The sequence below is a fragment of the Lepus europaeus genome, chromosome 5, assembly GCF_033115175.1.
Source record: "Lepus europaeus isolate LE1 chromosome 5, mLepTim1.pri, whole genome shotgun sequence".
In the NCBI taxonomy this organism is placed as follows: domain Eukaryota; kingdom Metazoa; phylum Chordata; class Mammalia; order Lagomorpha; family Leporidae; genus Lepus; species Lepus europaeus.
In genome coordinates, this window is record NC_084831.1 from 121,975,410 (window position 1) to 121,987,589 (window position 12,180).

Here is a 12,180-nt window from a genome sequence, read left to right on the forward strand (position 1 = left end):
GACAGCGATCGTCCCTCAGGACAGTGATCGTCCCGCAGGACAGCGGTTGTCCCGCAGGACAGGGATCGTCCCACAGGACAGCGATCGTCCCGCAGGACAGGGATCGTCCCACAGGACAGCGATCGTCCCGCAGGACAGGGGTCGTCCCGCAGGACAGGGATCGTCCGGCAGGACAGGGATCGTCCCACGGGACAGGGATCGTCCCGCAGGACAGGGGTCGTCCCACGGGACAGGGATCGTCCCACAGGACAGGGGTCGTCCCACGGGACAGGGATCGTCCCGCACGACAGCGATCGTCCCGCAGGACAGGGATCATCCCACAGGACAGGGATCATCCCACAGGACAGGGATCGTCCCACAGGACAGGGGTCGTCCCACAGGACAGGGGTCGTCCCGCAGGACAGGGGTCGTCCCACGGGACAGGGATCGTCCCGCAGGACAGCGATCGTCCCTCAGGACAGCGATCATCCCGCAGGACAGGGATCGTCCCTCAGGACAGCGATCGTCCCTCAGGACAGCGATCATCCCGCAGGTCAGGGGTCGTCCCGCAGGACAGGGATCGTCCCACAGGACAGCGATCGTACCGCAGGACAGGGATCGTCCCGCAGGACAGCGATCGTCCCACAGGACAGCGATCATCCCACAGGACAGCGATCGTCCCGCATGACGCAGCCCTGCAGGAAATCAGGGCTCCCACGAGGCCCTTTGCTTCCGCCCCTCCCCAGGCCTCCGATGGGGGCCCTTCAGAAGCCAGTTTAAACTGAGCGGCAGTTCCATGTGCAGATGAGGAAACAGGCCTCTGCAGGCCTCTTTAATCCCCCCCCCCCCAGATTTGTTTATTTATTTGAAAGACTGAGAGATAACTTTTTTTTGTTGTTAAGATTTATTTATTTATTTAAAAGGCAGAGTTACAGAGAGGCAGAGGCAGGGAGAGAGAGAAAGAGAGAAGAGAGAGTCTTCCATCCACTGGATCACCCCTTGAATGACCACAACAGCTGGAGCTGGGCAGATCCAAAGCCAGAAGCTTCTTCCATGTCTCCCACACAGGATCAGGGGCCTAAGGGCTTGGGGGCATCTTCTACTGCTTTCCTAGGCCATAGCAGAGAGCTGGATCAGAAGTGGAGCAGCCGGAACTAGAACCAGTGCCCATATGGGATGCCAGTACTGCAGGTGACGGCTTTACCCGCTGTGCCACAGTACTGGCTGAGACAGGGAGAGAGAGAAAGAGAGAGAGAGAGAGAGAGAAAAAATCTTCCATCCACCAGTCCACTCCCCAAATGGCCCCAATAGCCAGGGCATGTCCCTGCCAAAGCCAGGAGCCTGGAATGCCATCCTGGCTTCCCACATGGGTGGCAAAGTCCCAAATATTTGGGCCGCCCACTGCTGCTCTCCAAGGTGCACAGCAGGGGACCAGAGCGGAAGCAGAGCAGCAGGGGTCTGAACCAGCCCTCTGATACGGGCTGCTGGCATCATAGGCAGCAGCCAACTCCCTGCACACCAACCTCCTCATGCATCTCTTGCCTTTGCCCGCCCCCACTTCCCTATCGCATTCTTAGACACTCAGGGAGTGACCTTCTCTGTCTAGAAGGAGCCCCCAGCCCCCAGAGGCCTTGCTGTTCTTAGGGTGTGACTACTGTGGCGGGGTGAGGGGGAGGTCGAAAGGGTCTCATGTCCTTTCTGCTTTGCTCTCCTCTCTGACTTTGTCCCAACTTGAGCCACTGAGCAGTGACCCTAATTCACTGCATGGTTTTCACTCCGCAGGGTGCTGTTCCGTTACCTTCCCACCTGCCAGCCCCGGGGGGCAGGTATGGCGCTGGTTTCACAAAGACGGTGGCGCTCCAGGAAAGCGGTATAGAATCCCGTAGGCAGTTAGCCTCTGGCTGGAACAGGATGGGTGCTGGTGATCCAGTGCTCCTGCTAGTCCACAGACTTCCTCTAGATGGCAGCACGCCCAGTCCCCAGGGCATGGACCCTGCCTCCCCCTTCTTCCCATCCCTGACTCAGTGCAAGGTGCAGAGGCGGTTGAGGTCCCGCGAGGCCTCCTGAGCAGAAACCACGCCTCTCCAGGCTGGTAGCCCCAGGCTCAGCCCACACACCATCCCGCTGTACAGCCAGGGTCCAGCCGCACCAGAGCCCTGAGCCTATACCAAGGGAGAGAGACACCCGGGGAGTCCCAGGGAGGAGGGAGCACGAAGCTGTGGAGCTGAGAACGCTGCTGCCCGAGGCAGCGGTGGGACGGGAAGTAGCTGAACTTGAACGTGAACTTGGTTGGAAGGAGGAGAGACCCTGGCCACCACCCTTAGCTGCTCCATACAGCCCTTCTGGAAGTGTTGTTGAGCCAGCTCTTCCCACCATTCATGCAACAGTCCCAGTCGACTGGTTCCATGCTTACTATCTGCAGGGGTCCAGAGAATTGGCCAGCAGGCCCTGCCTGGAGGGCGGAGGCTGGCTCTGTCTGTTGGAGATAGAGGTCCATGCTTCTCTGAGATTGTCGCACGTCACCTGGGCAGTGGGCAGCAGCAGCAGCAGCAGGGTCTCTCCTCAGAGGATGCCACAGGGCCCGGCACTGTGGCATAGTGGGCTAAGCCTCCTCCTGCGGTGCCGGCATCCCATGTGGGCGCCAGTTCATGTCCCGGCTGCTCCACTTCCGATCCAGCTCTCTGCTCTGGCCTGGGAAAGCAGCAGAAGATGGCCCAAGTGCTTGGGCCCCTGCACCCACACAGGAGACCCGGAAGAAGCTCTTGGCTGCTGGTTTCAGATCAGCCCAGCTCTGATCTGCAGCCATTTGGAGAGTGAACCAGCAGATGGAAGACCTTTCTCTCTGTCTCTCCCTCTCTCTGTAGCTCTGCCTCTCAAATAAATAATGAAATAAAATAAAATAAAATATTTAGAAACAAAAAAGATGCCAAGTCAGGGAAAACACACCAACTCAAGCATGAGCAATCTCCGCCTGTCTCATTTCATGGTGTCCTGGGGAAAGCTGAGAATGAAAGTGACAGTGACCTTGAGCAAAGCAAGCACAGCTAGGCTCTGTGTAAAGGGCTCTGTCTGTGTCTGTCACACATACCGGCCTCCCCCTGCAGGGCCCAGCGGCTCAGGAAGCGCCCACCACAGCCTTCCAGGCCGCTGCTCAGAAGTGATGTGGGGAGCCTGGGAGCAGAGGCGGCCGCTTCGAGCAGCCCTCCCTCCGCCCGGAGGCTGTGTGTTTGAGTTGGGAGGAAGCCAGTGAGATGTGCTGGGCCAGGATGTCCTGGCCGAGGAGACAGGGGCTATTTGTCTTCTCTCATAAGAGACAGTCCCCCCGGGGATGGAGGGGGGCAGGGAAAGGAAGGGCTTAGAAACTGGGATCGAGTAGACAGGGTAAGAGCGCTCCCTACTAGTGTTAGGTATGGCCCAAATACAGACCGGAGCACGCCTGACCTGGAGCGTCAAGAACAGGAGCAGGGGAGGGATTAGTAGGAACATCAGAATGTTCTAGGGGCCGGCGCTGTGGCATAGCGGGTAAAGCCACCAGCTGCAGTGCCGGCGTCCCATATGGGCGCCAGTTCAAGTCCTGGCTGCTCTACTTCTATCCAGCTCTCTGCTATGGCCTGGGAAAGCAGTGGAAGACGGCCCAACTCCTTGGGCCCCTGCACTCGTGTGGAAGACCTGGAAGAAGCTCCTTGCTCCTGGCTTCAGATCAGTCCAGCTCCGGCTGTTGTGGCCATTTGGGGAGTGAACCAGCAGATGGAAGACCTCTCTCTCTCTCTGTCTTTCTCTCTCTCTGCCTCTGCCCCTATGTAACTCTGACTTTCAAGTGAATAAATAAATCTTAAAAAAAAAAAAAAAGAATGTTGTGGGCTTGATTAGCCAGCTCTGTCGTGTGACATCTTGGACAAATCCCCTTCCTCACTGTGGGGTGAATGAGGAGCCTCTGTGTCCTGAGGTCCCCTCTGGTTCTGAAAGCACCTGGTTCTAATAACACAGGGAGGAACGGCCGCCAGGCGACTTCAAGCTGTTTCTAAATGACCATGTACAGGGCTGGATGTGTCCCCCCCTCCCCCCAGCGAGTGAGAGAGAACTGGGCTTGCTCCGCACTGTTGGCCATGTGCCACGTCTTCATCTGGGAGATTTTTTTTTAAGATTTATTTATTTATTTTGAAGTCAGAGTTACAGAGAAGGAGAGGCAGAGAGAGAGAGAGAGAGGTCTTCCATCTGCTGATTCACTCCTCAAATGGCCCAGATGGTCAGAGCTGGGTCAAGTCGAAGTCAAGAGCCAGGAGCTTCCTCCAGGTCTCCCACGTGGGTGCAGGGGCCCAGGCCATCTGGGGGATTTTGCTGCGTAGACTGTGTGTACAAGGGTGAAGATTCACAGAACTGTACCTGGGGTTGGGGGGCGACATGTGGCACAGCTAAGCCGCTGCTTGCATCGCAGGCAACCCACTTGAGCTCCAGTTTGAGTCCTGGCTGCTCCACTTTCAATCCAGCTCCCCGCTAATGTTCCTGGGAAAGCGGCAGAAGATGGGCCCAGTGCTTGGGCCCCTGCACCTGCGTGCCATCTGGGGAGTGAGTAGTGGATGGAAGATCTCTCTCTCTCTCTCTCTCTCTCTCTCTCTCTCTCTCTCTCTCTCTCTATCTGTTGCTCCTGTTCTCTAACTACCTTTCAAATAAATACATGTCTTAGCAATAGCAATTATGCACTTCCCTGTGTGTAAACTATGCCTCTTTTTAAGAACGGACCTAACTCCAGCAGGAGTTTAGACAAGTTCCTCTCAAGACAGACTTCAGAGAATGCAAACCTTCACCCTGAGAGACGAAGGAGTCTCTTGGAGACTAATGGAAGCAGGGTGCCCTCTGTGCTGATGGAGGAGGTGGGGAAATAGAAAACAGAGAGGATGGCTTCTCTCTCAGAGAGTTTTTTTTTTTTTTTTTCAGGTAAGTGGATAGTGAGAGAGAGAGAGAGAGAGAGAGAGAAAGAGAGGAAGGTCTTCCTTTTTGCCATTGATTCACCCTCCAATGGCCGCTGCGGCTGGCACATCGTGCTGATCCGAAGCCAGGAGCCAGGAGCCAGGTGCTTCTCCTGGTCTCCCATGCGGGTACAGGGCCCAAGGACTTGGGCCATCCTCCACTGCACTCCTGGGCCATAGCAGAGAGCTGGCCTGGAAGAGGGGCAACCGGGATAGAATCCAGCGCCCCAACCGGGACTAGAACCCGGTGTGCAGGCGCCGCAAGGCAGAGGATTAGCCTGTTAAGCCACGGCGCCGGCCTTCTCGGAGAGCTTTTTAAGGTCCCTCCATCCTTTAATGTCCCCCATCCCTGCTTGGGAATACAAAAATCCTAGCCGCCTAATTTCCATCTGTCCTCCTGTAACACTGGCCACTCCCTCTGCCCGCCACGGAGCCCAGCCATAGCCTCTGACAGGATCTCTTCAGCATCCCGTGGTCTGGAGTATGGATGGGGACCCCACTTCAACCTTCCCACCATCTGTTCCCCCCTCACGCCATTCCTTTTTCCTTGGCGATGTCAGTGCCCACCACGAGCCCGCCTCCCTCCCCGGGCCCTTTTTCCGGTGGTATGTGCCAGCCGGTCCTGCATCCCACATCCCCAGCTGTTGACATTTCGTTGCCATTATCCACGGGATAAAGAAAGGGGCCCTGTTATTCAACAATAGGGGGAAACATTGAGACAATGGGAAATTGTGCTTCCGACGGGGTGGGGACAGAGAAGGAAAGGACAGACAGACAGACCGGAGGGCTGGGCCGAAGGTCAGGTTTCTTGGAGCAGCTGGAAGTCTGGATTCCAGGTTGAGAGGCTCTCCCCAAAGGCGATGCCCACCCAGGCACCAGGCGGAGGTAAGGATCCTCGGGAGGTGGCGGGGGGAGGGGTGTGGCATAGGTGCAGCTGTGTGGGAATGGAGGCGTAGCTGCAGCTGTCCAGCTGTGGCTCTTGGAGCCACATTTGGAGTCCATTCCCATCCCCATGCATGCTCATACCCACCACTCAGCCGCCTCCCCACCCCGCCCCGACCCAGAAGCAGTCAGAGTCCGCCATGAGCACATGGGCAGCCATCCCTGGGTGGCCTCTGTTACCCCATCTCCCTTCCTGAGCTCCAGTCCTTCATCTTAAGTCCAGCCTCTTCCTTGGCCCCAGTACAGCGAGCCTCACCATTCCAGTCACAGGGCTGGACACTGGTCACTTCGCCTGGCCCAGTGGACTGATGGGTGGGGGCAGGTCTGGGCACCTTGGCGTCTTCTTTGAGCACAGGGAAGAAGCCTTTCCTCCAAGGTGCAAAAGGAGCAACCGTGTTGATCAGGTGCTCAGGTTCCTGGCCTTTAAGGTGCTCAGACCGCGTGGGAGCCAGAGCGATTCCTTCCCCGGGACCTCCTCCGCAGCAAACAGGGCAGGGGGCTGCTAAGCGTGGCTTCCCGTCTGCTGAAGAGACCGGCTTTTAACAGGTAGGCAGTGGGGCTGCCAGCCACCTGCTGTTTTCTTTCTCTCTACAATTCCTTCCTTCCTTCCTTCCTTCCTTCCTTCCTTCCTTCCTTCCTTCCTTCTTCCTCTCTCTCTCTTTCTTAAAGACTTACTTTTTTATTTTTTGAAAGGCAGAGTTACAGAGAGGCAGAGAGAGAGAGAGAGAGAGAGAGAGAGAGAGAGAGGTCTTCCATCTGCTGGTTCACTTCCCAAATGGCCACAACAACCAGGACTGGGCCAGGCTGAAGCCAGGAGCCAGGAGCTTCTCCAGCTGCCTTCCTAGGCACATTAGCAGAGAGCTGGATCAGAAGTAGAGCAGCCGGGATGTGAATCGGCACCTATACGGGTTGCTGGCATCGCAGGCGGTGGTTTCACCCACTGCTCCATGACACCGGCCCCTGTGCACCTGTTTTGAAACACACGGATATGAGGAGTCTCCAGAGAGTTCATGGAAACATGTATTACGAAAATAAAAAGAAAAGAAATGATGCATGGATTTCATTTTTGGTGCACTAAAATCAACATCTTTTAATTCTATTTTTCCATGAGGTTGTTAAGGGAGCTTCGTGTAGACTGGTGATTAGGAGCTTGAGCCTCACTCTCAGACCTGGATTCCAGTCCCAGCAGACCCCTCGTTTTCCCAGCTGTGTGCACCTTTGTGTCACCACGTGCTAGAGGGGGCTTTCAGTGGCCCTGCCTCACAGGGGTGAATGTGGAGGGCTCATGGCAGCGCGAGGCCACCAGACGGAAACGTCTCGTGCGAGCTGTCACGACGGTCGGCCCGGGAGCATCTCTGTGGCCACCACTGCCCTTCTCACCAGTTCCCCGGGGAGGGAGAAGCGGATCTCTAGCTCCCCTCCCCACCCGAGATCCGTCCACTTTAACCACCGGGACGTGGTTTTGGCATTTCCTACTTGGCCCTCATTTGCAGGAAGACGGGGCTGAGTTCTCTGGCTCCACGGGGTGTTTTCTCCCTCTTCCCAGGCTTTGATGTGAGCTCGTTCATTAAAATGCGCACACATTTATTCTGCTCCCACCCTGTGCCAGAAACTTTGCTGAGAACTGGAAGCCACCGCCAATAAAGACAGGGCACCTCTTCTGTAGCAGGCATTATTTTAAGCATTTTACATATATGTATTTATCTAATCCTCACATCTCAGTGAGGTGAGTGTGCCAGGATCACTCACGTTTTACTGACAAGGACACTGAAGCACAGAGAGGTTAAGTAACTTCTTCAAGATCATGCAATTAGAAAATGAGTACAATCAGGAGAAAAATGAAGAAAGGCTGGGCGTTGTGGTACAGCGGTTCACCAGCTGCTTGCAACACCCGCATCCATAACCCAGTTCCTGGTTCCGGTTCTGGTTACTCTGCTTCCAACCCAGCTTCCAGCTAATGCCCACCCTGGGAGGCAGCGGATAAGGGTCCAAGTGCTTGGGCCCCTGCCACCCACGTGGGAGACCCAGAAGAAACTCCTGGCTCCGGGCTTCAGCCTGGCCCAGCTCTGGCTACATAGGCATTTGGGGAGTGAACCAAGGAATGAAAGATTCTCTGTCTCTCCCTTTCTCTCTCTCTCTCCCCCACCCCCGTCTGCCTTTGAAGTAGATGAAAATTTTAAAAATAAAGAGAATAAAGTCAGGTCAGAGTCCTCAGTCCAATTAAAAAACATCAAGGTAGAAGAATAGATATAGATACAGTGCAGGAGGAGTCACCTACTGATATAACTGCATTTGAAACTTTTCCAACTGCCTAACTTTACACTTTATAACTTTTGGACGGCCTCATTGACATCATCTGTGCATGCATGTGTGTTACTTTCAAATTCAAAGTTAGTATAGGTGCTGGCCGGCGCCGCGGCTCACTAGGCTAATCCTCCGCCTTGCGGCGCCGGCACACCGGGTTCTAGTCCCGGTCGGGGCACCGATCCTGTCCCGGTTGCCCCTCTTCCAGGCCAGCTCTCTGCTGTGGCCAGGGAGTGCACTGGAGGATGGCCCAAGTGTTTGGGCTCTGCACCCCATGGGAGACCAGGAGAAGCACCTGGCTCCTGCCATCGGATCAGCGCGGTGCGCCGGCCGCAGCGCGCTACCGCGGCGGCCATTGGAGGGTGAACCAACGGCAAAAGGAAGACCTTTCTCTCTGACTCTCTCTCTCACTATCCACTCTGCCTGTCAAAAATTAAAAAAAAAAAAAAAAAAAAAAAAAAAAAAAGTATAGGTGCTAATAAAAGTACTTTTTTCAAAAAATTATTTTTGACAGGCAGAGAGAACAGTGAGAGAGAGACAGAGAGAAAGGTCTTCCTTTGCCGTTGGTTCACCCTCCAATGGCCGCCATGGCCGGCACGCTGCGGCCAGCGCACCGCACTGATCCGATGGCAGGAGCCAGGTGCTTCTCCTGGTCTCCCATGGGGTGCAGGGCCCAAGCACTTGGGCCATCCTCCACTGCACTCCTGGGCCACAACAGAGAGCTGGCCTGGAAGAGGGGCAACCGGGACAGAATCCGGCGCCCCGACTGGAACTAGAACCCGGTGTGCCAGTGCCGCTAGGCGGAGGATTGAGCCACAGCGCTGGCAAAAGTACTTTTTTAAAAAAAGATTTATGTATTTGAAAGAGTTAGAGAGAGAGAGAGAGAGAGAGAGAGGTCTTTCATCTGCTGGTTCACTCCCCAAATGGCCACAATGGCTGGAGCTGGGCCAGGCTGAAGCCAGGAGCCAGGAGCTTCTTCCAGGTCTCCCACGTGGGTAGCAGGGGCTGAAACACTTGGGACATCTTTCGTTGTTCTTAGGACGTTAGCAGGTTCGGAAGTGGAGCAGCTGGGACTCAAACCAGCACCCATATGGGATGCCGCTGGTGCAAGCAGCCCCTAAAAGTGCTTCCAAGAGAAAGCCCCCAGCGCAGCGCAGTGGAGCACGGAGCACTACAGTGACTATAGTGTCATAAACCAGGGGCTGGGGGCTTTCTCAGAGGAGCTCCCCCAGCGGATGCCTGTGGAAAGGAAGTGAGCCTGGGGGCGAACTGTTTTACAAACTGCCAGGAGCAGCCAGCATGTAGCATAGCAGGTCCAGCTCCAGGCTCCTGGCTTCCGCCTGGCCCAGCCCTGGCTGGCCACTGCGGCCATCTGGGGTAGTCAACCAGCAGATGGAAGATATTCTCTCCCTCTCTCTCTCTTTGTGTATCTCTGTCTCTCATTCTCTGAAACTCTTTCAAATAAATAAAACATTAAATATTTTTAAAAACTTTCTAAAAAATTGCCAGGAGCTCTGTCTGGAGCAGGGTGTACAGGGCAGGGAGGGGAGGGGCTGGGCGGTGGATAGCCCGGGAGCTGGGTGGGAGACAGGACTTCCCGCAGGGCAGCAGGGAGCCGCGTGGCCAGCACCAGTGACTCTGGCTTGGGGCTGGAGAGCAGCGCCTCGGGAGGCTGCACTAGGGCTGGCATCCTTGGGAAGTGGCCCTTGTGATGAGAGGGGACAGGAAGAAGAGATGGTAAGTCAGGACCTGCTGACTTGGGACAAGTGAGAGAGGGAGAGGGAGGGGCCCAGGGTTGGGGGAAGGGGGCGTTACTTCCTCCCACCCCCTGCCCACACACACCCAGTTATCTTCCTTCTGTCACTCTTTCTCTGCCCCCTTGGCTTCCAGAGGGACAGCCCCCTCCAGGAGTCCCACCCCTTCCCCACAGTCCTAACCGGGTGCTTACCCTTGTGCCCTGTAGGCAGTGCCGGGCTGACTCCCTGCCATGTCAGGCCAGCTCACCCTGCACACACTCTGGCGCGTCCTTCTCCCTTGGGCTTTCGCAGTCATCCACAGAGCCCTGGGGGACCCAGGTAAGACCCCAGCCCAGCCCAGAAGGTGGACCAGGGTGGAGAGAGCAAACAGGGCCGCAGCTGGAGGCACCCCGGGAGCAGGCGTCCTTGCCAGAGAACTCTGCAGGGCTGGGGGCGGCCGGGGGAGGCATCTGGGGACAGACCGGACGGGCACGCGGGGCAGTGAGGTCCAGGGGGTTCCTGCCACTGTGGCCCCCTCTGCTCAGCACCCCACCCGGGCCCCCACTACCTCCTGCCCCCCATCCACGAGGTCATTCACTCTCGTCGTGGGGCCACGGCCACGCTGCCCTGCGTCCTGGGCGCCTCGCCTCCCAGCTACAAGGTGCGCTGGAGCAAGGTGGAACCTGGAGAGCTCCGGGAGACGGTGATCCTCATCACCAACGGGCTGCACGCGCGGGGCTACGGGCCCCTGGGAGGCCGCGCCACCATGCGGAGGGGGCACCGGCTGGACGCCTCCCTGGTCATCGCGGGCGTGCGCCTCGAGGACGAGGGCCGGTACCGCTGCGAGCTCATCACCGGCCTCGAGGACGAGAGCGTGGCGCTGACCCTGAGCTTGGAGGGTGAGGCCCTGCCGCGTGCGTCTAGCCAGGGTCGGGCGCCCCGCCGCGGGTCCCCCAGGGCTCCTCCCCTGCACCTCCCTGCCCCCTCCTGCCCTTCCCAGCTCAGCGGGGGCCCTTCCCAGCTCTCACCGCCACCCCTCCCCAGGTGTGGTGTTTCCCTACCAACCCAGCCGGGGCCGGTACCAGTTCAATTACTATGAGGCTAAGCAGGCGTGCGAGGAGCAGGACGGACGCCTGGCCACCTACGCCCAGCTGTACCAGGGTGAGCGGGCGGGGCTGCCCCAGGGCACCCAACGAGGACGCCGGCCGGGGACCCGGCTCCTGCTGTGACGCCTGTCCGTCCCCCGTCTCCCGCCAGCGTGGACCGAGGGTCTGGACTGGTGCAACGCGGGCTGGCTGCTCGAGGGCTCGGTGCGCTACCCCGTGCTCACTGCGCGCGCCCCGTGCGGCGGCCGAGGCAGACCCGGGATCCGCAGCTACGGACCCCGCGACCGGAAGCGCGACCGCTACGACGCCTTCTGCTTCACCTCGGCGCTGGCGGGTGAGGACGGAGGCCGGGCCCGGGGCGGGTCTGGTGGAGCGGGAAGCGGAGCGGCCTCGCGGCGGGCGATCGGGGCGTCGCCCCCGGCACTGCCCGCGTCTCCGCGCCCCGCAGGCACCCCGCCAGCCAGGGCCCCACCCGGCCGCGAGGTGATGCGCTCCGCTTCCCAGGCCAGGTGTTCTTCGTGCCCGGGCGGCTGACGCTGTCTGAAGCGCACGCGGCGTGCCGGCGGCGCGGGGCCGCGGTGGCCAAGGTCGGGCACCTCTACGCCGCCTGGAAGTTCTCGGGGCTGGACCAGTGCGACGGCGGCTGGCTGGCGGACGGCAGCGTGCGCTTCCCCATCACCGCGCCGCGGCCCCGCTGCGGGGGCCTCCCCGACCCCGGGGTGCGCAGCTTTGGCTTCCCCAGACCGCAGCAGGCGACCTACGGGACCTACTGCTACGCCGAAAAGTAGGAACCGGGGCTCCCGCCTCGGAGCTCGGGAGTCGCACCGGGGTCTCCACAGCCCTTTGAGAAGCGGCCCTTCCAGCCTGCCCTCCCAGCTGTGGCTGCGGGCCACGGACCCCGGCTGGCCCGGCATCCGGGAGGGGACGTGGTGGCACCCCTGGCGGTGGGGTCCGGGTGCGACCCTCGGGGCCGCGCATAGCAGAGGCGCCGCGGTTCGCAAGCTCCCAGCAGGGAACGCGGCGAGAGGGGCGTCCGGGGGGCATTAACTGACTCCTGTGTACAGCAATAAAATAACTCGCGGACCTTCTGTGTTGGGCGGAGCTGCACGCGCTGCGAGGCGTCAGGGAATGTGAGAGCGCGTGAGG

The 12,180-nt window shown here is 58.6% G+C and overlaps 1 protein-coding gene across 1 annotated transcript; it reads left to right on the forward strand.

Moving 5' to 3' along the window:
* Positions 1–10,179: 10,179 nt before the first annotated feature.
* Positions 10,180–11,822, forward strand: HAPLN2 (hyaluronan and proteoglycan link protein 2). The gene is made up of 5 exons (XM_062193664.1): positions 10,180–10,267; positions 10,474–10,827; positions 10,973–11,089; positions 11,186–11,368; positions 11,539–11,822. Exons 1-5 carry the CDS (start codon positions 10,180–10,182, stop codon positions 11,820–11,822), a joined length of 1,026 nt encoding a protein of 341 aa, XP_062049648.1.
* Positions 11,823–12,180: the final 358 nt, after the last annotated feature.

Excerpts from the sequence above, each read along its gene's own strand:
- HAPLN2 (XM_062193664.1), top strand. The coding sequence starts at position 10,180 with ATGTCAGGCCAGCTCACCCTGCACACACTCTGGCGCGTCCTTCTCCCT. Across the intron at positions 10,268-10,473 it reads CAGAGCCCTGGGGGACCCAG|CACCCCACCCGGGCCCCCAC; the intron begins GTAAGACCCCAG and ends CCCTCTGCTCAG. Across the intron at positions 11,369-11,538 it reads CTTCACCTCGGCGCTGGCGG|GCCAGGTGTTCTTCGTGCCC; the intron begins GTGAGGACGGAG and ends TCCGCTTCCCAG.